The sequence below is a fragment of the Mustela erminea genome, chromosome 20, assembly GCF_009829155.1.
Source record: "Mustela erminea isolate mMusErm1 chromosome 20, mMusErm1.Pri, whole genome shotgun sequence".
Classification (NCBI taxonomy): Eukaryota; Metazoa; Chordata; class Mammalia; order Carnivora; family Mustelidae; genus Mustela; species Mustela erminea.
The window spans coordinates 31,178,155-31,204,544 of record NC_045633.1 but is presented as its reverse complement, the minus strand read 5'-3'; the positions used below and the strand labels follow the sequence as shown (position 1 = coordinate 31,204,544).

Here is a 26,390-nt window from a genome sequence, read left to right as displayed (position 1 = left end):
AGTCACAAAGTCATACTGCACCAGTTACTTCTTAATTACAGAAGTAAAAGACAAACTTGCAGTAGATTAAGCCAGTGAACACAAGTTTAACCAAGTGTTCCAAGTGAAGGTCACCAATACTGCAGCCAGGTGCCTCATGATGTGATGAAACCTTGATGTGAATATCCAGGCAGAGGTTCTGATTCAGCGGGCCTAGATTAGGCTGGAGGATAGCCATTGCAAACAAGCCCCCATGTGGCAGACCACTGAGAGCTTTGTCTATCATTGCTCTTTGAGCTTTGAACAAATTGTGGCTGTATTCTTCTGAAAAAGGCTCTGGCTACCATTTGTATCTGAACATGTGTCTTCCTTCAATTTTCTGATATTTCATCTGCTAAAAATCTTCCTCTGTATCTGAGAAATATCTCCTGTCTCTGGGCTGCCCCATCAAGAGCCCTCTGTAGCTCTCCTGGCTTACCTTTATGGGTGTCTATTTCTTTGGAATTCTGGGAATTAATCATCAGCTGAAGAAAATCCACTCGGTGCTGGACACAGAAAGAGACATTTCAATGACAAAAAGTCACTTGTGAAGCCAGAAATACTAACTTCTTTCCTAAGTATATGATGCCTTTACACCCGGAAATTTAACTAATATTGTCAGAGACATCAGTGAACAAAAATGTCCAGCAACAAATCTTAGAGAGCACTATATTTCCCTGACAGGAATCCAGCCATTATGTCCCACTGCTTTTTGGCTCTTGCTCTCTCTGTTCCTCAGCTTCTCTGGCTTTTGAATACAGCTTCCTGGCCCAAGAGTTGCCTGCTCCCTCTCCTATCACACCTACTAGCTCAGGAGGAAGTATCTGATTTTAGTCTGTTTGTTTTTTCAGCCTCAATTATTAATGAATGGCCATATATATGAATCCCCGGCCTCTGTAAATTCCACAGGAAGCTTCTGTGTCAGCATCTTCCAATGTCCCACCCTCCCAGAGCTCTGCACAATCCTCAGAGACATCCTGGCGGACCCAGCTCTGTCTCCCTGTCCTGCACACATCCTAGTGCTGGCCACCAGGCTTCAGGAAGGCAAAGCCTGATTGGCCAGATTGCAGCCTCAGTGCCCAAAGAAGACACCTGTTCACTCCATGACAGCCTCAAATTTAACATAAGCAGGTGCCTGGGGAGAACTTCCACCAGAGAATGGGTAAGAAAAGAGGCTTGGAATTGAAGGGATTCTTTGCCATCATAAGATATGGCAAAATTATACTACCAGGAAAATGATTGTACACATAATTTTTATGTTATGACCATTTATTGAAGGGAAGTGTTAGTTTTTCCCTCACCAAACTGATGCAGTGACATACTAGTTGGCATGCTTATTCTTGAATTTTAAACATCAGCTGACTCATCTTATTGCCTCTCCTGACCTCTACCTTCTTCTTTCTCTCTAAAGTGTTAGAAATCTCTTGCCCTAAACTCTAGAGTTCTCTATTTACCATGAAAACATACTTAGTAGCATGCACATCAGATGTATACAGCTCAATAAAAGATCAAAGGTGAATATGCACATGTAACCACCATTGGATTTACCTTTTGTTTATCTTGGAGGCGACTTTCCTTCATCATCTTTATAGATTTCTTGAAAAAATCAATAACACTTTTTGGAAATAGTGAGATATTTAACATTTCAAAAACTGGGGTAAGAAATGGAAACAGTACTATAAGAAAAAAAAACAATGGAAATATCAATGAAATTGTTAAATTTCCCTGGAGCATGTATAATTTCCTCTACCAACTGAGGATTAAAAGACATCAGGATTCATTCATATCAGGAGTTATGAACTTTACTTGAACTTTCAAGCCAATGGCTGAATCAGAGCAAGTCACACACATGGGCCACCACTAGAGCAGTCAGAGCCAAAGGAATGGGATTACATTCCCAGATCTCTTAGACTTTTATTTTTGGACTAGAGAATATTTGGAAACACCAGACCATAATATGTTACTTTGATTTATCACACTGTTTAAGAAATTGTGTCTGGATGAAAATAATACATAGGTATGCCCTTCAACTACAACGGAATAAAATTAGAAAACAAGAACACAACTAACATGGAAAACCCATGAATCTGTGGAAATTACACAATACACTTTTATATAGCCAGTCAGCAAAGAAGAAATCTAAAGTGCATTTTAGAATTACTTGGAGAACACAAAAATGAGGAAACCACATACCAAAACTCATGGGATGTAGCAAAAGCAATGGCTGGAAAGAAATTTTTCATTATATATGCCTATCTTTAAAGAAAACCAAGATTTCAAATATATGACCCAATACTCTGTCAAAAACATGCCAAAGAACCCTCTTACACTGTTGGTGGTAATGCAAGTTGGTGCAGCCACATTGGAAAACAGCATGGAGTTTCCTTAAGAAGTTAAAAATAGAGCTTCCCTATGACCCTGCAATTGTACAACTGTATATTTACCCCAAAGATACATATAGTGAGAAGGGCCATCTGTACCCTAATGTTCATAGCAGCAATGGGCATGGTCACCAAACTGCGGAAAGAACCAAGATGCCCTTCAATGGACGAATGGATAAGGTGATGTGGTCCATATACACTATGGAGTATTATGCCTCCATCAGAATGGATGAATACCCAACTTTTGTAGCAACATGGACGGGACTGGAAGAGATTATGCTGAGTGAAATAAGTCAAGCAGAGAGAGTCAATTATCATATGGTTTCACTTATTTGTAGAGCATAAGAAATAACATGGAGAACATGGGGAGATGGAGAGGTGAAGGGAGTTGGGAGAAATTGGAGGGGGAGACGAACCATGAGAGACTATGGACTCTGAAAAACAATCTGAGGATTTTGAAGGGGCAAGGGGTGGGATGTTGGGTGAGCCTGGTGGTGGGTATTATGGAGGGCACAGATTGCATGGAGCACTGGGTGTGATGCATAAACAATGAATTCTGGTACACTGAAAAGAAATTTAAAAATAAATTATTTTTTTAAATGCCCAAAATATGAGCATGCTAAACTAAAAGCAAGCAGAAGGAAGCACATAATACAGACAAGAGCAGAAACTTAGGAAATAGAGAATAAAAAACAAGAGAAAATTCAAAGAAAGCAAAGCTGATTCTTTCAAAAGACCTTTAGCTAGACAATCAAGGAAAAAGGAGAAGAGATTCCAATTACTTGTCATCAGAAGTGAAAGAGGAGATTACTGCTGACATTACAAAACTAAAAAGGACTATAGGGAATACTATGAACCAGAGAATGCCAAAAAACTAGACGAAATGGAAAAATTCCTAGAAAAAGAGAAACTGGAAAGTGACACAAACAACACACGCACACACGCACACACAGAGGCAATCTGAAAGACAAATAAAATGACTGAGTTAGTAGTGAAGAAACTGCTGACAAAAAAGCAGCTCAGTTCCAGGCGATTTCTCAGGTGAGTTCTAGCAAATATTTAAAGTGCAATCAGCACCAATTGTTCACAAATTCTTCCAAAAATAGAAGAGGTAGGAACACTTCCAAACTCATTCTACTTGGCCAGTATTACCCTAATACTAAAACTAGACAATGATATTACAAAACAAGAAAACTACAGACCAATGTATCTTATGACACGGATCCTCAAATTCTCAACAAAATACAAGCAAACTGAACGCAGCAACATATCAAAAGAAGGATATTCTATAACCAAGAGGGGTTTATCCCAGCTATTCCAGTTTATATAATACAATAGAATGACAAATATTTTTAAAAACCACACAGTCATCTCAATACATCCAGAGAAAGTATAGAACAAAAATCCAACACAATTTGGCAATAAGAATACTCAACAAACTAGAAACAGAAAGGAATGTCCTCAATCTGATAAAGGGCATCTATGAAAAACTCAGAGCTAACACCACACTTATTGGATACAGACTGGGCACTTACCCATAAGATTAAACAAAATGAGGATGTCTCTATCACCCTTCTATTCAACATTGTACTAGAAGTTTTAGCCAGGAAATATATGCAAAAAAAGAGAGAGAGAAGAAGAAAGAAGAAAGAAAGAAAGAAAGAAAGAAAGAAAGAAAGAAAGAAAGAAAGAAAAGGAAGGGAGGGAGGAAGAAGGAGGGAGGGAGGGAAAGGGAGTGAGGGAGGAAGGAAGGAAGGAAGGAAGGGAGGGAGGAAGGGGAAACACAAGTTATTCATAGAGGAAATAAAGAAGTAAAAACATCTCTATTATCAGAGAGCATAATGTTGTACATAGAAAATCTGAAGGAATGCAATAGGAGTCTATTGGAAATAATAAACCAGTTTGGTAGGATTTCAGAATACAAGATCAACATACAAAATCAATTGTATTTCATAAACTACAATAAAAAATCCAAAAGCGAAATTAGGAATACAACTCCTTTACAATAACATCAAGAAGAACTGAATACTTAGGAATAGCTTTTTTTTAAGGTTTTATTTATTTATTTGACAGAGAGAGAGATCACAAGTAGGTAGAGAATCAGGCAGAGAAAGGAGGAAGCAGGCTCTCTGCTCAGCAGGGATGCTGAGGCAGATGCGGGGCTCACCCTGAGATCATGACCTGAGCTGAAGGCAGCGGCTTAATCCACTAAGCCACCCAGGCACCCCTAGCTTTTTTTTTTTTAAACAAGGAAATATATTAACTGATAGCTCCCTAAAAATATAAACTGAGGGACGCCTGGGTGGCTCAGGTGGTTAAGCAGCTGCCTTCGGCTCAGGTCATGATCCCAGCATCCTGGGATCGAGTCCCGCAATGGGCTCCTTGCTCGGCAGGGAGCCTGCTTCTCCCTCTGCCTCTGCCTGCCATTCTGTCCGCCGGTACTCGCTCTCTCTCCCTCTCTCTCTGACAAATAAATAAATAAAATCTTTAAAAAAAAAAAAAAATATATATATATATATATATATATATATATATATATATATATAAACTGAGAGCAAAATGGTTTAATTGCAGAATGTGGAACAGATTTAATGAAAGAAGTGCTATACTTTATTTTTTTTTGTCAGCGAAGTGCTATACTTTAAAAACCACAAGTATTGTTGAAATAAATTAAAGAAAATCTATGTAAATGGAAAATATCTAATGACCATGAATTAGAACTTAATATTGTCAAGATGGCAATAACTCCTCAAGTTGATCTAGAGATTAATGCATTCCCTATCAGAATCCTAGTTGGCTTCTTTGTCGAAATTGACATACTGAATTTAAAATTCATATGGAATTATAAGAACCCAGAATGACCAAACAATCTTGAAAGAAAAAAGAATAAAATTATAGAACTCCAACTTCCAGTTTCAAAACTTAGCACAAAGCTATAATGATCAAGACAGCATGGTCCAGCGCAGGGAGGGGCTGGCTCCTGGCAAGCAGCAGAACAACGGAGCACAAAATCAGGACTTTTTAGAAATCTGCTCCACTGAGGGACATCGCTCCAGAGGCTAAACTGGGGTGAAGCCCACACGGGGTCAGCATGGCCCCAGGTCCCTCAGGGTCACAGAAGGATTGGGGGTGTCTGAGTGGCACAGAGCTCACAAGTATTAGAGCAGGGAAGCCAGCTACAGGGACGGAGCTGAGGAGTGAGCTCTCAGCTCAGGGTTACCTTGAACCAGTCACAGACTAGTTGAGCTTGGAGCACAGCCAGAGGCCAGGGAGATGGGAGTGACTGGGCGTTTTTCTCTGAGGGCGCACTGAGGAGTGGGGCCCTGAGCTCTCAGCTCCTCTGGGCCAGAGATTGGGAGGCCGCCATTTTCATTCCCATCCTCCGGAACTCTACAGAAAGTGTTCAGGAAACAAAAGCTATGGAAGCGAACCTGAGCGGATTACTTAGCCTTGCCCCTGGTAAGGGCGGTGCAATTCTGCCTTGGACAAAGACACTTGAGAATCACTACAACAGGCCCCTCCCCCAGAAGATCAACAAGAAATCCTACTTATCAAGGAGAGCAGCGGAATTCCAGAGGAGGAGAAAGCAAAGCATGGAACTGATGGCTTTCTCCCCATGATTCTTTAGTCTTGCAGTTAATTTAATTTTTTTTCTTCCGCTAAATTTTTTTTAACTTTTACCCTTTCCTTTTTAACATTTTTAAACTAGTTTATCTTAACAATACCTTTCAAAAATTAATAACAATAACCTTTTTTGAACCTTCATTATTATAGTCATATTTTATCCTTCATTGTATTTAACTTTATTTTTTGTATACACATTGGGTTTCTTCTTCTAAAAAATTTGGGGTACAACTTCTTTTAATAGATCCAAATATACCCTAAATCTAGCTCCAGGCTTGTTCTAGTCTCAAGCCTGAGCAAATTCTCTCCACTTTCTTTTTCTTTATTCTCCCAACTAACTTACTTTGTCAACTCCTTTTATAGAAATTTTTTTTTAATTTTCCAAAACAGGAAAAAATATACAGTGGAAAAAGCAGTCTCTTCAATGAATGGTGCTGGGAAAACTGGGCAGCTATATGTAGAAGAATGAAATTCGACCATTCTCTTACACCATACACAAAGATAAACTCAAAATGGATAAAAGACCTCAATGTGAGATGGAATCCATCAGAATCCTAGAGGAGAACATAGGCAGTAATCTCTTCAATATCAGCCACAGCAACTTCTTTCAAGATATGTCTCCAAAGGCAAAGGAAACAAAAGCAAAGATCAACTTTTGGGACTTCATCAAAATCAAAAGCTTCTGCACAGAAAAGGAAACAGTCAAGAAAACAAAGAGGCAACCCACGGAATGGGAGAAGATATTTGCAAAAGACAGTACAGACAAAAGGTTGATATCCAGGATCTATAATGAACTCCTCAAGCTCAACACAAACAAAACAGACAATCATATCAAAAAATGGGCAGAAGATATGGACAGACACTTCTCCAATAAAGACATACAAATAGCTATCAGACACATGAAAAAATGTTCATCGTCACTAGCCATCAGGGAGATTCAAATTAAAACTACATTGAGATATCACCTTACACCAGTTAGAATGGCCAAAATTAGCAAGACAGGAAACAACATGTGTTGGAGAGGATGTGGAGAAAGGGGAACCCTCTTACACTGTTGGTGGGAATGCAAGTTGGTGCAACCTCTTTGGAGAACAGTGTGGAGATTCCTCAAGAAATTAAAAATAGAACTTCCCTATGACCCTGCAATCGCACTCCTGGGTATTTACCCCAAAGATACAGATGTAGTGAAAAGAAGGGCCATCTGTACCCCAATGTTTATAGCAGCAATGGCCACGGTCGCCAGACTGTGGAAAGAACCAAGATGCCCTTCAACGGATGAATGGATAAGGAAGATGTGGTCCATATACACTATGGAGTATTATGCCTCCATCAGAAAGGATGAATACCCAACTTTTGTAGCAACATGGACAGGACTGGAAGAGATTATGCTGAGTGAAATAAGTCAAGCATAGGGAGTCAATTATCATATGGTTTCACTTATTTGTGGAGCATAACAAAAAGCATGGACGACATGGGGAGTTAGAGAGAAGGGGGTTGGGGTAAATTGGAAGGGGAGGTGAATCATGAGAGACTATGGACTCTGAAAAACAATCTGAGGGGTTTGAAGTAGCGGGGGGGTGGGAGGTCGGGGTACCAGGTGGTGGGTATTATAGAGGGCACGGATTGCATGGAGCACTGGGTGTGGTGAAAAAATAATGATACTGTTATGCTGAAAATAAATAAATGAAAAAAAATTTTTTTCATCTTTATAGGCATATTCCATCCCTTCATTGTGTTTTACCCTTATATACGTTTTTCATTCTTTTTTTTTTTGTTTTTTATTTCTTTTCAGCGTAACAGTATTCATTGTTTTTGCACCACACCCAGTGCTCCATGCAATCCATGCCCTCTCCAATACCCACCACCTGGTTCCCCCAACCTCCCACCCCTCACCCTTCAAAACCCTCAGATTGTTTTTCAGAGGTAATTTCTTCTAAGAGACGATAATACTCCCAAAATTAAGTGGGTGACCCTGTTCTAGTCACCAGTCTAATATATGTGTATTTTTTTCTTTTTTATATTTTTTCTTTATTTGTTTTCTTTTCTAATTTTTTTTCTGAACCTCGTTTTATCCCCTTTCTACCCCCACCAAGATTTGGGGTCTCTTCTGATTTGGTTAAAGCGCATTTTCCTGGGGTCTTTGCCACCCTTTTAGTATTTTATTTGCTCCTTCATATATTCTTATCTGGACAAAATGACAAGGAGGAAAAACTCACCACAAAACAAAAACAAAAACAAAAGCCAAGAGGCAGTACCGAAGGCTAGGGACCTAATCAATACAAACATTGGTAATATGTCAGATCTAGAGTTCAGACTGACAATTCTCAAGGTTTTAGCCAGGCTTGAAAAAGGCATGGAAGATATTAGAGAAACCCTCTCTGGAGATATAAAAGCCGTTTCTGGAGAAATAAAAGAACTAAAGTCTAATCAAGTTGAAATATAAAAAGCTATTAACGAGGTGCAATAAAAAATGGAGGCTCTTCTATGACCCTGCAATTGCAGTAATGGGGATTTACCCCAAAGATACAGATGTAGTGAAAAGAAGGGCCATCTGTACCCCAATGTTTATAGCAGCAATGGCCATGGTCACCAAACTGTGGAAAGAACCAAAATGCCCTTCAATGGACGAATAGATAAGGAAGATGTGGTCCATATACACTATGGAGTATTATGCCTCCATCAGAATGGATGAATACCCAACTTTTGTAGCAACATGGACGGGACTGGAAGAGATTATGCTGAGTGAAACGGGTCAAGCAGAGAGAGTCAATTATCATATGGTTTCACTTATTTGTGGAGCATAACAAAAAGCATGGAGAACATGGGGAGATGTAGAGGAGAAGAGAGTTGAGGGAAATTGGAAGGGGAGGTGAACCATGAGAGACTATGGACTCTGAAAAACAATCTGAGGGCTTTGAAGGGGCAGGTGATGGGAGGTTGGGGGAACCAGGTGGTGGGTATTAAGGAAGGCACAGATTGCATGGAGCACTGGGTGTGGTGCAAAAAACAATGAATACTGTTATGCTGAAAAGAAATTTAAAAAAATTTTTTTAATGGAGGCTCTTACTGCTAGGATAAATGAGGCAGAAGAAAGAACTAATGATATAGAAGACAAAAGGACAGAGAATAAAGAAGCTGAGCAAAGGAGAGACAAACAGCTACTGGACCACAAGGGGAGAATTCGAGAGATAAGTGACACCATAAGACAAAACAGCATTAGAATAATTGGGATTCCAGAAGAAGAAGAAAGAGAGAGGGGAGCAGAAGGTATATTGGAGAGAATTATTATAGAGAATTTCCCTAATATGGCAAAAAGAACAAGCATCAAAATCTAGGAGGTGCAGAGAAACCCCCTCAAAATCAACAAAGCCAGAAAGAACTGGCATGACATATTCAGAGCACTAAATGAGAAAAACATGCAGTCAAGAATACTATATCCAGCTAGGCTATCATTGAAAATAGAAGGAGAGATAAAAAGCTTCCAGGACAAACAAAAACTGAAAGAATTTGAACTGTGGATAAGTCTGCTGCCAATCTAATATTTTTACTGTTGTATGTTACAGACATCTTTTCCCGGGCTGCTTTCAGGATTTTCTCTTTGTCACTAAGACTTGTAAATTTTCCTATTAGGTGACGGGGGTGGACCTACTTTTATTTTTTATTTATTTTCAGCTTAACAGTATGCATTCTTTTTGTACCACACCCAGTGCTCCATGCAATCCATGCCCTCTCTAATACCCACCACCTGGTTCCCCAACCTCCCACCCCCCCACTACTTAAAACCCCTCAGATTGTTTTTCAGAGTCCATAGTCTCTCATGGTTCACCTCCCCTTCCAAAATCTTTGGGACACAGCAAAGGCAGTCCTGAGAGGAAAATATATAGCAGTACAAGCCTTTCTCAAGAAACAAGAAAGGTCTCAAATACAAAACCTAACTCTACACCTAAAGGAGTGGAGAAAGAACAACAAAGAAAGCCTAAATCCACCAGGAGAAGATAAATCATAAAGATCAGAGCAGAAATCAATGAAATAGAAACAAAAAAAAAAGAACAAATCAACAAAACTAGGAGTTGGTTCTTTGAATTAATAAGATTGATAACCCCCTGCCCAGACTTATCAAAAAGAAAAGAGAAAGGACGCAAATAAATAAAATCATGAATGAAAGAGGAGAGATCACAACCAACACCAAGGAAATGAAAACAATTATAAGAACATACTATGAGCAACTCTATGCCAACAAATTCAACAATCTGGAAGAAATGGATACATTTCTAGAGACATATAAACTACCACAACTGAACCAGGTGAAACTGAAAACCTGAACAGATCCATAACCAGTAAGGAGATTGAAACAGTCATCAAAAATCTCCAAACAAACAAAAGTTCAGGGCCAGACGGCTTCCCAGGGGAATTCTACCAAACATTTAAAGGAGAATTAATTCCTATTCTCCTGAAACTGTCCAAAAAATAGAAATGGAGGGAAAACGTCCAAACTCATTTTATGAGGCTAGCATTACCTTGATCCTAAAACCAGACAAGGATCCCATCAAAAAAGAGAATTACAGACCAATATTCTTGATGAACACAAATGCAAAAATTCTCACCAAAATACTAGCCAATAGGATCCAACAGTATATTAAAAGGATTATTCACCACGACCAAGTGGGATTATTCCAGGGCTGCAAGGTTGGTTCAACATCCACAAATAAATCAATGTGATAAACACATTAATAAAAGAACAAGAACCATATGATACTCTCGATGCTGAAAAAGCATTTGACAAAGTACAGCATCCCTTCCTGATCAAAACTCTTCGAAGTGTAGAAATAGAGGACACATACCTCAATATTATCAAAGCCATCTATGAAAAACCCACCACAGGAGGAGGAGTCAAGATGGCAGAGAAGTAGCAGGCTGAGACTACTTCAGCTAGCCGGAGATCAGCTAGATAGCTTATCTAAAGATTGCAAACACCTGAAAATCCATCAGCAGATCGAAGAGAAGAAGAACAGCAATTCTGGAAACAGAAAAACAGCCACTTTCTGAAAGGTAGGACTGACGGAGAAGTGAATCCAAAGCGACGGGAAGATAGACCCCGGGGGGAGGGGCCGGCTCCCGGCAAGCGGCGGAGCAACGGCGCACAAAATCAGGACTTTTAAAAGTCTGTTCTGGGCGCCTGGGTGGCTCAGTGGGTTAAGCCGCTGCCTTCGGCTCGGGTCATGATCTCAGGGTCCTGGGATCGAGTCCCGCGTCGGGCTCTCTGCTCAGCGGGGAGCCAGCTTCCTCCTCTCTCTCTGCCTGCCTCTCTGCCTGCTTGTGATCTCTGTCTGTCAAATAAATAAATAAAATCTTTAAAAAAAAAAAAAAAAAGTCTGTTCCGCTGAGGGACATCGCTCCAGAGGCTACCCGGGGCAAAGCCCACACGGGGTCAGCCTGGCCTCGGGTCCCGCAGGGTCACAGAAGGATCGGGGGTGTCTGAGTGTCGCAGAGCTTGCGGGTATTGGAACGGGAAAGCCGGCTACAGAGACAGAGCCGACAGTAAGCTCGCAGCTCGGGGTTACCTTGAACCGGTCGCAGGCTCGGAGAGCTCGGAGCGCGGCCGGAGGTCGGGCAGACGGGAGTAACTGGGCGCTGTTCTCTGAGGGCGCACTGAGGAGTGCGGCCCTGGGCTCTCGGCTCCTCCGGGCCGGAGACCAGGAGGCCGCCATTAGTATTCCCGTCCTCCGGAACTCTACGGAAAGCGCTCAGGGAACAAAAGCTCCTGAAAGCAAACCCGAGCGGATTACTCACCCCGGCCCCGGGTAAGGGCGGTGTAATTCCACCTGGGGCAAAGACACTTGAGAATCACTACAACAGACCCCTCCCCCAGAAGATCAACAAAAAATCCAGCCGAGACCAAGTTCACCTACCAAGGAGTGCGGTTTCAATACCAACGAGAGCAGCAGAAATCCAGAGGAGGAGAAAGCCAAGCATGGAACTCATGGCTTTTTCCCTGTGATTTTTTTTTAGTCTTGCAGTTAATTTAATTTTTTTCTTTTTCATTTTTTGGTTTTTTTTTTTTTTCTTGCCTTCGGGTAAATTTTTTTTTTTAACTGTTACCTTTTTCTTTTTTAACGATTTTTTACTAGTTTATCTAATATATATATTTTTTCTTTTTTACATTTTTCTTAGGTGTTTTCTCTTTTTTTAAATTCTTTTCTTTTCTTTTTTTTTTTTCTTTCTTCTTCTTTTTTTTTCTTTCTTTCTTTCTTCCTTTTTGAACCTCTTTTTATCCCCTTTCTCCCCCTCACGATTTTGGATCTCTTCTAATTTGGTTAAAGCATATTTTCCTGGGGTTGGTGCCACCCTTTTAGTACTTTACTTGCCCCTTCATATACTCTTATCTGGACAAAATGACAAGACGGAAAAATTCAACACAAAAAAAAGAACAAGAGGCAGTACCGAAGGCTAGGGACCTAATCAATACAGACATTGGTAATATGTCAGATCTAGAGTTCAGAATGACAATTCTCAAGGTTCTAGCCGGGCTCGAAAAAGGCATGGAAGATATTAGAGAAACCCTCTCGAGAGATATAAAAGCCCTTTCTGGAGAAATAAAAGAACTAAAATCTAACCAAGTTGAAATCAAAAAAGCTATTAATGAGGTGCAATCAAAAATGGAGGCTCTCACCGCTAGGATAAATGAGGCAGAAGAAAGAATGAGTGATATAGAAGACCAAATGACAGAGAATAAAGAAGCTGAGCAAAAGAGGGACAAACAGCTACTGGACCACGAGGGGAGAATTCGAGAGATAAGTGACACCATAAGACGAAACAACATTAGAATAATTGGGATTCCAGAAGAAGAAGAAAGAGAGAGGGGAGCAGAAGGTATACTGGAGAGAATTATTGGGGAGAATTTCCCCAATATGGCAAAGGGAACGAGCATCAAAATTCAGGAGGTTCAGAGAATGCCCCTCAAAATCAATAAGAATAGGCCCACACCCCATCACCTAATAGTAAAATTTACAAGTCTCAGTGACAAAGAGAAAATCCTGAAAGCAGCCCGGGAAAAGAAGTCTGTAACATACAATGGTAAAAATATTAGATTGGCAGCTGACATATCGACAGAGACGCGGCAGGCCAGAAAGAGCTGGCATGATATTTTCAGAGCACTAAACGAGAAAAACATGCAGCCAAGAATACTATATCCAGCTAGGCTATCATTGAAAATAGAAGGAGAGATTAAAAGCTTCCAGGACAAACAAAAACTGAAAGAATTTGCAAATACCAAACCAGCTCTACAGGAAATCTTGAAAGGGGTCCTCTAAGCAAAGAGAGAGCCTACAAGTGGTAGATCAGAAAGGAACAGAGCCCATATACAGTAACAGTCACCTTACAGGCAATACAATGGCACTAAATTCATATCTCTCAATAGTTACCCTGAATGTTAATGGGCTAAATGCCCCTGTCAAAAGACACAGGGTATCAGAATGGATAAAAAAACAAAACCCATCTATATGTTGCCTCCAAGAAACTCATTTAAAGCCCGAAGACACCTCCAGATTTAAAGTGAGGGGGTGGAAAAGAATTTACCATGCTAATGGACATCAGAAGAAAGCAGGAGTGGCAATCCTTATATCAGATCAATTAGATTTTAAGCCAAAGACTATAATAAGAGATGAGGAAGGACACTATGTCATACTCAAAGGGTCTGTCCAACAAGAAGATTTAACAATTTTAAATATCTATGCCCCCAACGTGGGAGCAGCCAACTATATAAACCAATTAATAACAAAATCAAAGAAACACATCAACAATAATACAATAATAGTAGGGGACTTTAACACTCCCCTCACTGAAATGGACAGGTCATCCAAGCAAAAGATCAGCAAGGAAATAAAGGCCTTAAACGACACACTGGACCAGATGGACATCACAGATATATTCAGAACATTTCATCCCAAAGCAACAGAATATACATTCTTCTCTAGTGCACATGGAACATTCTCCAGAATAGATCACATCCTCGGTCCTAAATCAGGACTCAACCGGTATCAAAAGATTGGGATCATTCCCTGCATATTTTCAGACCACAATGCTCTAAAGCTAGAACTCAACCACATTAGGAAGTTTGGAAAGAACCCAAATACATGGAGACTAAACAGCATCCTTCTAAAGAATGAATGGGTCAACCGGGAAATTAAAGAAGAATTGAAAAAAATCATGGAAACAAATGATAATGAAAATACAACGGTTCAAAATCTGTGGGACACAACAAAGGCAGTCCTGAGAGGAAAATATATAGCGGTTCAAGCCTTTCTCAAGAAACAAGAAAGGTCTCAGGTACACAACCTAACCCTACAGCTAAAGGAGCTGGAGAAAGAACAAGAAAGAAACCCTAAACCCAGCAGGAGAAGAGAAATCATAAAGATCAGAGCAGAAATCAATGAAATAGAAACCAAAAAAACAATAGAACAAATCAACGAAACTAGGAGCTGGTTCTTTGAAAGAATTAATAAAATTGATAAACCCCTGGCCCGACTTATCAAAAAGAAAAGAGAAAGGACCCAAATAAATAAAATCATGAATGAAAGAGGAGAGATCACAACTAACACCAAAGAAATACAAACTATTATAAGAACATACTATGAGCAACTCTACGCCAATAAATTTGACAATCTGGAAGAAATGGATGCATTCCTAGAAACATATAAACTACCACAACTGAACCAGGAAGAAATAGAAAGCCTGAACAGACCCATAACCAGTAAGGAGATTGAAACAGTCATTAAAAATCTCCAAACAAACAAAAGCCCAGGGCCAGACGGCTTCCCGGGGGAATTCTACCAAACATTTAAAGAAGAACTAATTCCTATTCTCCTGAAACTGTTCCAAAAAATAGAAATGGAAGGAAAACTTCCAAACTCATTTTATGAGGCCAGCATCACCTTGATCCCAAAACCAGACAAGGATCCCACCAAAAAAGAGAGCTATAGACCAATATCCTTGATGAACACAGATGCGAAAATACTCAACAAAATACTAGCCAATAGGATTCAACAGTACATTAAAAAGATTATTCACCACGACCAAGTGGGATTTATTCCAGGGCTGCAAGGTTGGTTCAACATCCGCAAATCAGTCAATGTGATACAACACATCAATAAAAGAAAGAACAAGAACCATATGATACTCTCAATAGATGCTGAAAAAGCATTTGACAAAGTACAGCATCCCTTCCTGATCAAAACTCTTCAAAGTGTAGGGATAGAGGGCACATACCTCAATATCATCAAAGCCATCTATGAAAAAAACACCGCAAATATCATTCTCAATGGAGAAAAACTGAAAGCTTTTCCGCTAAGGTCAGGAACACGGCAGGGATGTCCATTATCACCACTGCTATTCAACATAGTACTAGAGGTCCTAGCCTCAGCAATCAGACAACAAAAAGAAATTAAAGGCATCCAAATCGGCAAAGAAGAAGTCAAATTATCACTCTTCGCAGATGATATGATACTATATGTGGAAAACCCAAAAGACTCCACTCCAAAACTGCTAGAACTTATACAGGAATTCAGTAAAGTATCAGGATATAAAATCAATGCACAGAAATCAGTTGCATTTCTCTACACCAACAGCAAGACAGAAGAAAGAGAAATTAAGGAGTCAATCCCATTTACAGTTGCATCCAAAACCATAAGATACCTAGGAATAAACCTAACCAAAGAGACACAGAATCTATACTCAGAAAACTATAAAGTACTCATGAAAGAAATTGAGGAAGACACAAAGAAATGGAAAAATGTTCCATGCTCCTGGATTGGAAGAATAAATATTGTGAAAATGTCTATGCTACCTAAAGCAATCTACACATTTAATGCAATTCCTATCAAAGTACCATCCATCTTTTTCAAAGAAATGGAACAAATAATTCTAAAATTTATATGGAACCAGAAAAGACCTCGAATAGCCAAAGGGATATTGAAAAAGAAAGCCAACGTTGGTGGCATCACAATTCCGGACTTCAAGCTCTATTACAAAGCTGTCATCATCAAGACAGCATGGTACTGGCACAAAAACAGACACATAGATCAATGGAACAGAATAGAGAGCCCAGAAATAGACCCTCAACTCTACAGTCAACTAATCTTCGACAAAGCAGGAAAGAATGTCCAATGGGAAAAAGACAGCCTCTTCAATAAATGGTGCTGGGACAATTGGACAGCCACATGCAGAAAAATGAAATTGGACAATTTCCTTACACCACACACAAAAATAGACTCAAAATGGATGAAGGACCTCAATGTGCGAAAGGAATCCATCAAAATCCTTGAGGAGAACACAGGCAGCAACCTCTTCGACCTCTGCTGCAGCAACATCTTCCTAGGAACAACGCCAAAGGCAAGGGAAGCAAGGGCAAAAATGAACTATTGGGATTTCATCAAGATCAAAAGCTTTTGCACAGCAAAGGAAACAGTTAACAAAATCAAAAGACAACTGACAGAATGGGAGAAGATATTTGCAAATGACATATCAGATAAAGGACTAGTGTCCAGAATCTATAAAGAACTTAGCAAACTCAACACCCAAAGAACAAATAATCCAATCAAGAAATGGGCAGAGGACATGAACAGACATTTCTGCAAAGAAGACATCCAGATGGCCAACAGACACATGAAAAAGTGCTCCATATCACTCGGCATCAGGGAAATACAAATCAAAACCACAATGAGATATCACCTCACACCAGTCAGAATGGCTAAAATCAACAAGTCAGGAAATGACAGATGCTGGCGAGGATGCGGAGAAAGGGGAACCCTCCTACACTGTTGGTGGGAATGCAAGCTGGTGCAGCCACTCTGGAAAACAGCATGGAGGTTCCTCAAAATGTTGAAAATAGAACTGCCCTATGACCCAGCAATTGCACTACTGGGTATTTACCCTAAAGATACAAACGTAGTGATCCAAAGGGGCACGTGCACCCGAATGTTTATAGCAGCAATGTCCACAATAGCCAAACTATGGAAAGAACCTAGATGTCCATCAACAGATGAATGGATCAAGAAGATGTGGTATATATACACAATGGAATACTATGCAGCCATCAAAAGAAATGAAATCTTGCCATTTGCGACAACATGGATGGAACTAGAGCGTATCATGCTTAGTGAAATAAGTCAAGCAGAGAAAGACAACTATCATATGATCTCCCTGATATGAGGAAGTGGTGATGCAACATGGGGGCTTAAGTGGGTAGGAGAAGAATCAATGAAACAAGATGGGATTGGGAGGGAGACAAACCATAAGTGACTCTTAATCTCACAAAACAAACTGAGGGTTGCTGGGGGGAGGGGGTTTGTGAGAAGGGGGAGGGATTATGGACATTGGGGAGGGTTTGTGCTTTGGTGAGTGCTGTGAAGTGTGTAAACCTGGTAATTCACAGACCTGTACCCCTGGGGATAAAAATATATGTTTATAAAAAATAAAAAATTTAAAAAAAAACCCACCACAAATATCATTTTCAATGGAGAAAAACTGAAAGCTTTTCCGCTAAGGACAGGAACATGGCAGGGATATCCATTATCACCGCTGCTATTCAACATAGTACTAGAAGTCCTAGCCTCAGTAATCAGACAACAAAAAGAAATTAAAGGCATCCAAATCGGCAAAGAAGAAGTCAAACTATCACTCTTTGCAGATGATATATTACTATATGTGGAAAAACCAAAAGGCTCCACTCCAAAACTGCTAGAACTTGTACAGGAATTCAGTAAAGTGTCAGGATATAAAATCAATGCACAGAAATCAGTTGCATTTCTCTACACCAACAACAAAACAGAAGAAAGAGAAATTAAGGAGTTAAATCCCAATTGCACCCAAACCCATAAGATACCTAGGAATAAACCTAACCAAAGAGGGTAAGAATCTATACTCAGAAAACTATAAAGTACTCATGAAAGAAATTGAGGAAGACACAAAGAAATGGAAAAATATTCCATGCTCCTGGATTGGAAGAACAAACATTGTGAAAATGTCTATTCTACCTACAGCAATCTACACATTTAATTCAATCCCTATCAAAACGCCACCCATTTTTTTCAAAGAAACGGAACAAATAATCCTAAAATTTATATGGAACCAGAAAAGACCTCGAATAGCCAAAGGAACATTGAAAGAAAGCCAAAGTTGGTGGCATCACAATTACAGACTTCAAAATCTATTCCAAAGCTGTCATAATCAAGACAGTATGGTACTGGCACAAAAACAGACACATAGATCAATGGAACAGAATACAGAGCCCAGAATTAGACGCTCAACTCTATGGTCAACTAATCTTTGACAAAACAGGAAAGAATGTCCAATGGGAAAAAGACAGCCTCTTCAATAAATGGTGTTGGGAAAATTGGACAGCCACATGCAGAAAAATGAAATTGGACCATTTCCTTACACCACACACAAAAATAGACTCAAAATGGATGAAGGACCTCAATGTGAGACAGGAATCCATCAAAATCCTTGAGGAGAACACAGGCAGCAACCTCATTGACCTCAGCCGCAGCAACTTCTTCCTAGGAACATCATCAAAAGCAAGAGAAGCAAGGACAAAAATGAACTACTGGGATTTCATCAAGATCGAAAGCTTTTGCACAGCAAAGGAAACAGTTAACAAACCAAAAGACAACTGACAGAATGGTAGAAGATATTTGCAAACGACCTATCAGATAAAGGGCTAGTGACCAAAATCTATAAAGAACTTATCAAACTCAACACCCAAAGAACAAATAATCCAATCAAGAAATGGGCAGAGGACATGAACAGACATTTCTGCAAAGAAGACATCCAGATGGCCAACAGACACATGAAAAAGTGTTCCACATCACTCGGCATCAGGGAAATACAAATCAAAACCACAATGAGAAACCACCTCACACCAGGCAGAATAAAAAGCAACACTGAGATAGCACCACACACCAGTCAGAATGGCTAAAATTAACAAGTCAGGAAATGACAGATGCTGGCGAGGATGCGGAGAAAGGGGAACCCTCCTACACACTTGGTGGGAATGCAAGCTGGTGCAACCACTCTGGAAAACAGCATGGAGGTTTCTCAAAAAGTGGAAAACAGAACTACCCTATGACCCAGCAATCGCACTACTGGGTATTTACCCTAAAGATACAAACGTAATGATCCAAAGAGGCACGTGCACCCAAATGTTTATAGCAGCAATGTCCACAATAGCCAAACTATGGAAAGAACCTAGATGTCCATCAACAGATGAATGGATAAAGAAGATGTGGTATATATACACAATTGAATACTACACCGCCATCAAAAGAAATGAAATCTTGCCATTTGCGATGACGTGGATGGAACTAGAGGGTATCATACTTAGTGAAATAAGTCAAGCAGAGATAGACAACTTTCATATGATCTCCCTGATATGAGGAAGTGGAGATGCAACGTTGGGGGCCTGGTGGGTAGGAAAAGAATAAATGAAACAAGATGGGATTGGAGGGAGACTAACCATAAATGATTCTTAATCTCACAAAACAAACTTATGGTTGCTTGGGGGAGGGGAGTCGGGAGAGGGGGTGGGGTTATGGACATTGGGGAGGGTATGTGGTATGGTGAGTGCTGTGAAGTGTGTAAACCCGGCGATTCACAGACCTGTACCCCTGGGGATAAAAATACATTATATGTTTATTAAAAAAATTTTTAAAAAGACAGTGTGGTCCACATTCTCTTATACCATACACAAAGATAAACTCAAAATGGATGAAAGACCTCAATATGAGACAGGAATCCATCAAAATCCTAGAGGAGAACATAGGCAGTAACCTTTTCGACAATGGCCACAGCAACTTCTTTCAAGACACGCCCCAAAGGCAAAGGAAACAAAGGTGAAAATGAACTTTTGGGACTTCATCAAGATCAAAAGCTTCTGCACAGCAAAGGAAACAATCAACAAAACAAAGAGGCAACCCATGGAATAGGAGGGGATATTCGCAAATGACACTGCAGACAAAGGGCTGATCCAAGGTCTATAAAGAACTTCTCAAACTCAACATCCATAAAAACAGATAATCATGTCAAAAAATGGACAGAAGATATAAACAGACACTTCTCCAATGAAGACATCCAAATGCCTAATAGCATGTGGGAAAATGTTCATTAGCCATTAGGGAAATTCAAATCAAAACTAAATTGAGATACCACCTTACACCAGTTAGAATGGCCAAAATTGACAAGGCAGGAAACAATAATGTTGGCGAGGGGAACCCTCTTACACTGTTGGTGGGATGTAAGCTGACACAGCCACTTTGGAAAACAGTACGGAGTTTCCTCAAGACATTAAAATAGATAAAATAAAACAAAATGAATCAAGTTGGATTAAACATGCACTCTTAAAAAAAATAGAGCTCTCTACAACCCAACAATTTCACTCCTAGTTATTTACCCCCAAAATACAGGTGTACTGATAAGAAGGGCCACAGGCACCCCAATGTTCATACCAGCAATGTCCACAATAGCCAAACTGTGGAAGGAGCCAAGATGCCCTTCCACAGATGAATGGATAAAGAAGATGTAGTACAGATACACAATGGAATATTATTCAGCCATCAGAAAGAATGAATACCCACCATTTGCATTGACGTGGATGGAACTGGAGGGGATTATGTTAAGTGAAGTAAGTCAAACAGAGAAAGACAATTATCATATGGTGTCACTCATATGTGGAACATAAGCAATGGCACAGAGGACTATAGGGGAAGGGAGGGAAATCCAAAAGGGGAGAAATTAAAGAGGGAGATGAACCATGAGAAACTATGGACTCCAAGAAACAATCTAGGGGTTTCAAAGGGGAGACAGGTGTGGGGGAGGGTTAATAGGGTGATTGGTATTGAGGAGGACACATGCTATGATGGCTACTGGGTGTTTATACTTAACATGAATCACTGAACCCTGAAAAAAAAGTTATTTGTATCAACATGGATGGGACTGGAGGAGACTATGCTGAGTGAAATAAGTCAAGCAGAGAAAGTCAATTATCATATTGTGGAACATAAGGAATAACACGGAGGACATTAGGGGAGGAAAAAAAAAGGTGAACTGGGGGAAATAGGAGAGGGAGAAGAACCATGAGAAACTGTAGACTCTGAGAAACCAACTGAGGGTTTTGGAGGGGAGAGGGGTGGGGAATTAGGTGAGCCTGGTGGTGGGTACTAAGGAGGGCACATATTGCGTGGAACACTGGGTGTGGTGCATAAATGTGGTGTAAAAATGAGTCTTGGAACACTGGAAAAATAAGATAAATTTAAAAAATATATACACCTTTAATATACTAATGAATAAACTCTGCCAAAAGTAAAAAAAATAATAAAAATTAAGTTATTTATACTTAAAAAATAACTGTGTGGTCCCAGCACAAGGAGAGATACATAGATCAATGAAATTAAATTTGGAGTCCAAAACTTTACCCATGTATTTATGATCAACTGAATTTTGAGAAGGTTTCCAATACCATTCAATGGAATTAAAACAATCTGAGGGTTTTGAAGGGGCGGGGGATGGGAGGTTGGGGGAGCCAGGTGGTGGATATTACGGAGGGCACGTATTGCATGGAGCACTGGGTGTGGTGCATAAACAATGAATTCTGTTACACTGAAAAGAAATAAATTTTGGGGCGCCTGGGTGGCTCAGTGGGTTAAGCCGCTGCCTTCGGCTCAGGTCATGATCTCGGGGTCCTGGGATCGAGTCTCGCATCGGGCTCTCTGCTCAGCAGGGAGCCTGCTTCCTCCTCTCTGTCTCTCTCTCTCTGCCTCTCTGCCTACTTGTGATCTCTCTCTGTCAAATAAATAAAATAAAATCTTAAAAAAAAAAATAAATAAATTTTAAAAGAGAAGATAAAAAGAAATTCTAAAAATAAATAAATAAATAAAATGGTCTTTTCAATAAATGGTGCAGGGACAAGTCACATGACCTCAGATCTTACAAGAAATTCTTAAATATGACCTAAAATCACAGAAAATAAAAGGAAAAATAAATGCATTATACATTGTCAAAATTAAAAACTGTACTACAAAGAACACAGTGTTATATGCAAACAATGCATCATGAAACACTACACCAAAAACTAATGATGTACTCTATGGTGACTAACATAACATAAGAAAATTGAAAAGCATAAAGTGAAAAGACACCTACAGAATGGGAGAGAAAATTTGCAAGTCATCTATCTGATAAGGGGCTTTTATCTAGAAGATACAGAGAACTCTTACAAACAGATGAATGACAAAACTATAAATGGGCAAGAATTTGAACAAACATTTATCTAAAGAAGTTATGAAGTAAGCAACAAGCATATAAAAATGTGCTCAACCCCACTAGCCACTAGAGAAATGCAAAACAAAACCATAATAAGATACCCTTCACACCATTAATGTGGCAATCACCCAAAAGGTAGACAGGTGTAGACCAAATGCACCAAGGATGGACAGAAACCAGAACCTTCTTACTTTCTGGTGGGAATGTAAAATTGTATCTCTATTGTAGAGAAAAGTTTGGCACTTCCTTATTAAATTAACCACACTATATCTTAGCAATATAGCAAGTTACAATACAAAGCATTGTACAAACATAGCAAATTTACTTCACAATTCCACCTCTGAGTACATACCCAAAAGAATTGAAAAGAGGTATTATGGTAAAAAATAGTACAGGATTTCTGTGTTGACAACAATATTCCAACCACTGACTGCAGTAAAAGTTTCATGTTATCTTTGAATGCACTAAGCAGAGTTTTCAGCTTCCTTGAATTATGACAGACATACAGTACTGTATATGATAAGGCACACTATATATACTTGACAGACATATATAAAAAATGATTAGCACAGTAAGATTAGTTAACATCCATCATCTCATATAGTTATAAAACTAAATTTTCTATTATGATGAGAACTTCTACAATCTACTCTTAGCAACTTACAAAACATCATACAGCAGTGTCAACTACAGTCACTGTGTTGTGTTTACAGTCCAGTACTCATCCATCTTATGCCTGAAAGTGTGTACCTTTGGTCACCTTCATTCAAGTACCACCCCACAACCCCTGCCTCTGACAACCACAAATCTAATCTCATTTTCGTAGGACTTGGTTTCTTGTACTGTTTTTTTTTTTTATTCCACATGTAATTGAGGTCATATAGTATTTGCCTTTCCCTGTCGGACTCATTTCACTTGTCATCATGCCCTTGGGATCCAACCATACTGTCCAAATAGAGAATGTCGTTCCATTTTTATGGCTGAATAAGATTTCATGGTATATACATACCACATTTTCATTATCCATTCCTTGGACAATGAACACTCAGACTGTAAAAATTGAATCGTACATTTTAAAAGGGGGACATATATGTTAGATGAAGTTCTATCTCAGTAAAATTGGTGTAGAAGGGTAGGAAGGGAAAAAGTGAGGAAGGAAAGAAAGAAGGGAAAAGGGGGAAGGAAGGAAAAAGGAAAACTAGTATTGTACGTACATAATAAGAAGAAAAATGGATTGAAGAAATCAAATTTTAAGAGCTTCTTAATATTTTCCACAAAGGGATCCTGTGGGTTGTTGAGGGAATCAATGTTCACTCCAAACGATGTGCTGGTAATCACATCCATGCTGTAGGCTCCAAAGACGCTGTGAGAGAAAGAAAAACATATGTAATTAAAATCACCATTTCTTTACTGTCCTTATCCAACACATGCAGCAAAAGGGCTTGTAGATTCTGATGTCCAGACAAGACAAATGTCACACATTCAGAACCAGCTGCTGCATCATCTGAAGAGTCTAGGTGCCATCACACTCACTCATGAGGTGATTGTGAGGTGCCAATGATGTAGCTGGCATTGTGCTAGAGATGATGGGGACACTGTGACATGTTAGACACACCTATGAGCTCAAGGAGCTCAGTCATGAAGGCATAGAGACCCAAAGTTGGACAAATTACACTAGTGTGTTTTGAATATGGGCAGCAGGAGGTGGTTAAGCACTGTCTCAGCAGGACAAATGGTGGGATAATTAACTCTTCCTCATGGTGTCATGAACCATGAAACTGATCTGGATCTTCTCTCACCAGAATATCTGTGCTCAGAGCTGATTTCTCTTCAGCACATCACAGAACACCAACACCCTGTTCCGTGCTGCCAGGAACACCATCCCTTCTTCTCTACACCTCTGCTAAGTCTCCTGAAAGACCCACTCTGTCTCATCTTCATTGATCTGAGATTGCCCTGAGGATGCACTCATTTCTGGAAAAAAGAAGAACTAAGAATGTTCATCCTTTAAGTATATATGTTAAATCACACCAAAATTGATTTAGGAGATTCCATAGACAAGTGATTATATGCCACTATTTTTCCTAGACAGACCCTATGTACATCAGTTCATCCTGCATAATTAAAATATATCCCAGATTAGCCAATAGATAGATGATGGATAGATAGATAGATGATAGATAGATAGATAGATGATAGATAGATAGATAGATAGTCACACTCCCATCCCATGAACAGGGACTTCTTTCTTTTGAGATTGAAAGAAGGATAGCTGGGGCTGAAGTTGTTCCATGTTCCACATGTTAATGTTCCTGCCCCACCCCAGTGCCCACCAATATGTACCAAGTGCCTTCCCCTCCCACCATACCATACCCTCCTCACTCAAAGATTTGGTACAATCATGTTTCTTTTTCTCAGGCATGTAGTGGTGTCTTCCGGAATATGCAAGGGGACAGTTAAGCAGATAAATTAATCCTGATTCATGTACACTAAAAGAGACCCTTTCTCTCCTGACTGCCCTGTCTTTTTAGGTAAGCTACCTCTTCCTGGCTGGCCCACTGGAGTTGTAACACCACATGCATACTTCAGCTGCTTCACTGGAGTGACTCAACAGTGGCAGTTGGCTCTGTGGCAGCAGCTGTAAAATGTCATGACAGAGCTGGAATCCCAGCAGCTGCACTCCTACTTACTCTTTCAAGTTGATAGGCTTGCCTTTCTCGGCCTCCTTCCTCACATTCTTCACCAGCACATCTCCATATTGGCCAATGATGGAGAACATCTACACACAAAATACAACCACCTGAAGTTAAATCTGAGAATCAAGTCCTAGAATGATGTGGCTCTCACAAGCATGGAGCAGTGATTTGTAATAACAAATCTTATCATGTCTCTTATAGGACATTTAAAAGGCCATTTTTATGAAGCCCAAATTCCACAGGCTTCCCCTTAGAGATGGACTATGATTGTATTTCCTACTTGCTTGCAGATGTATTCCTTACTCTCTAGTTGAACGTCTTCTTTTCATACCTCCTTGAGCTTTCCGCTAGTGAAAGTAGGGGACAACAATGTTCGCATCCTCTTCCATTCTTCATCCTCAGACAAAGAGATTGCACTTTTCATAAATCCCACTGGACCAAAAGACTAGAGTCAAAGAAAAACACAATTTGCCCTACATAAGTTTTGGAGGTCTCAAAGGTTGTGGAAAATTTGTTAAACAGGCAGAAATTATTCAACAAATATTTTGTGATTATCAAATTCATTGTAGGCCCAATGTAGGTGATCAACAGATTCTTATCCCAAAGGTCTATCCTTTTGCAAGGCTGGGGACACATCCAGCCACCTGCTGTGCTTTCCAGTCTTTATATTCCACCTTCATTTCAGGGCAAATGTCGTATGAGGGAATTTGGAAGGGAAACGACTCCTCCAGTGGAGTACACAGGATTAACACCTAATACAGTCTCCTAAACTGAGCAGAGTAGAATTGTAGTCAGTTGCCCTGGCAAACTGTATGTTGCCTCAGACCAGTTCTACCTTTTACATATATCCACAGCATGAGAAACTTGAAAACTGGATGTCTTGAAATGGTGATTTGAAAAAAAAAAATTGTAGTTAACAGTAAAAAGATTAGGAATCTCTTTGCTCTTGTGACAAAATGGTACAATAACATGGAAATTTCTTCCCTGTTTTTCCCCAAAAGAACATAAGGAAAAATGAGAGAAATAACTCTATTCTTCATCTAGCAAGCCAACCAGTTTGAATATTTCTTCCATTTTCCCAAATATATTTTGTTTTAACATGGATATCTCCATGGCTAAAGTTAACAACTCAGGGAACAACAGATGTTGGCAAGGATGCTAAGAAAGGGAACCCTCTTCCATTGTTGGTGGAAATGCAAACTGATGTAGCCAGTTTGGAAACAGTATGGAGATATTTCAAAAAACTTAAAAATAGAGCAACCCTACAACCCAGCTATTGGACTACTAGGCATTTATCAGAAGGATACAAACATAGTGATTTGAATCCCAATGTTTATAGCACTCCAATATTTATAGCAAC

General features: G+C 39.7%; 1 protein-coding gene across 1 annotated transcript in view; it reads right to left on the bottom strand.

The window, feature by feature from the left end:
- The window catches only part of LOC116581214 (cytochrome P450 3A12-like), a 56,344-nt gene that overhangs the window by 12,480 nt on the left and 17,474 nt on the right, over window positions 1-26,390 (bottom strand). The window contains exons 5-9 of the mRNA XM_032328302.1: window positions 25,362-25,475; window positions 25,025-25,113; window positions 23,549-23,697; window positions 1,567-1,694; window positions 458-524 (exon numbers count right to left, since the gene is read on the bottom strand). Of these exons, the coding sequence (XP_032184193.1) occupies window positions 458-524; window positions 1,567-1,694; window positions 23,549-23,697; window positions 25,025-25,113; window positions 25,362-25,475 (547 nt within the window). The remainder of the gene's footprint in view (window positions 1-457; window positions 525-1,566; window positions 1,695-23,548; window positions 23,698-25,024; window positions 25,114-25,361; window positions 25,476-26,390) is intronic.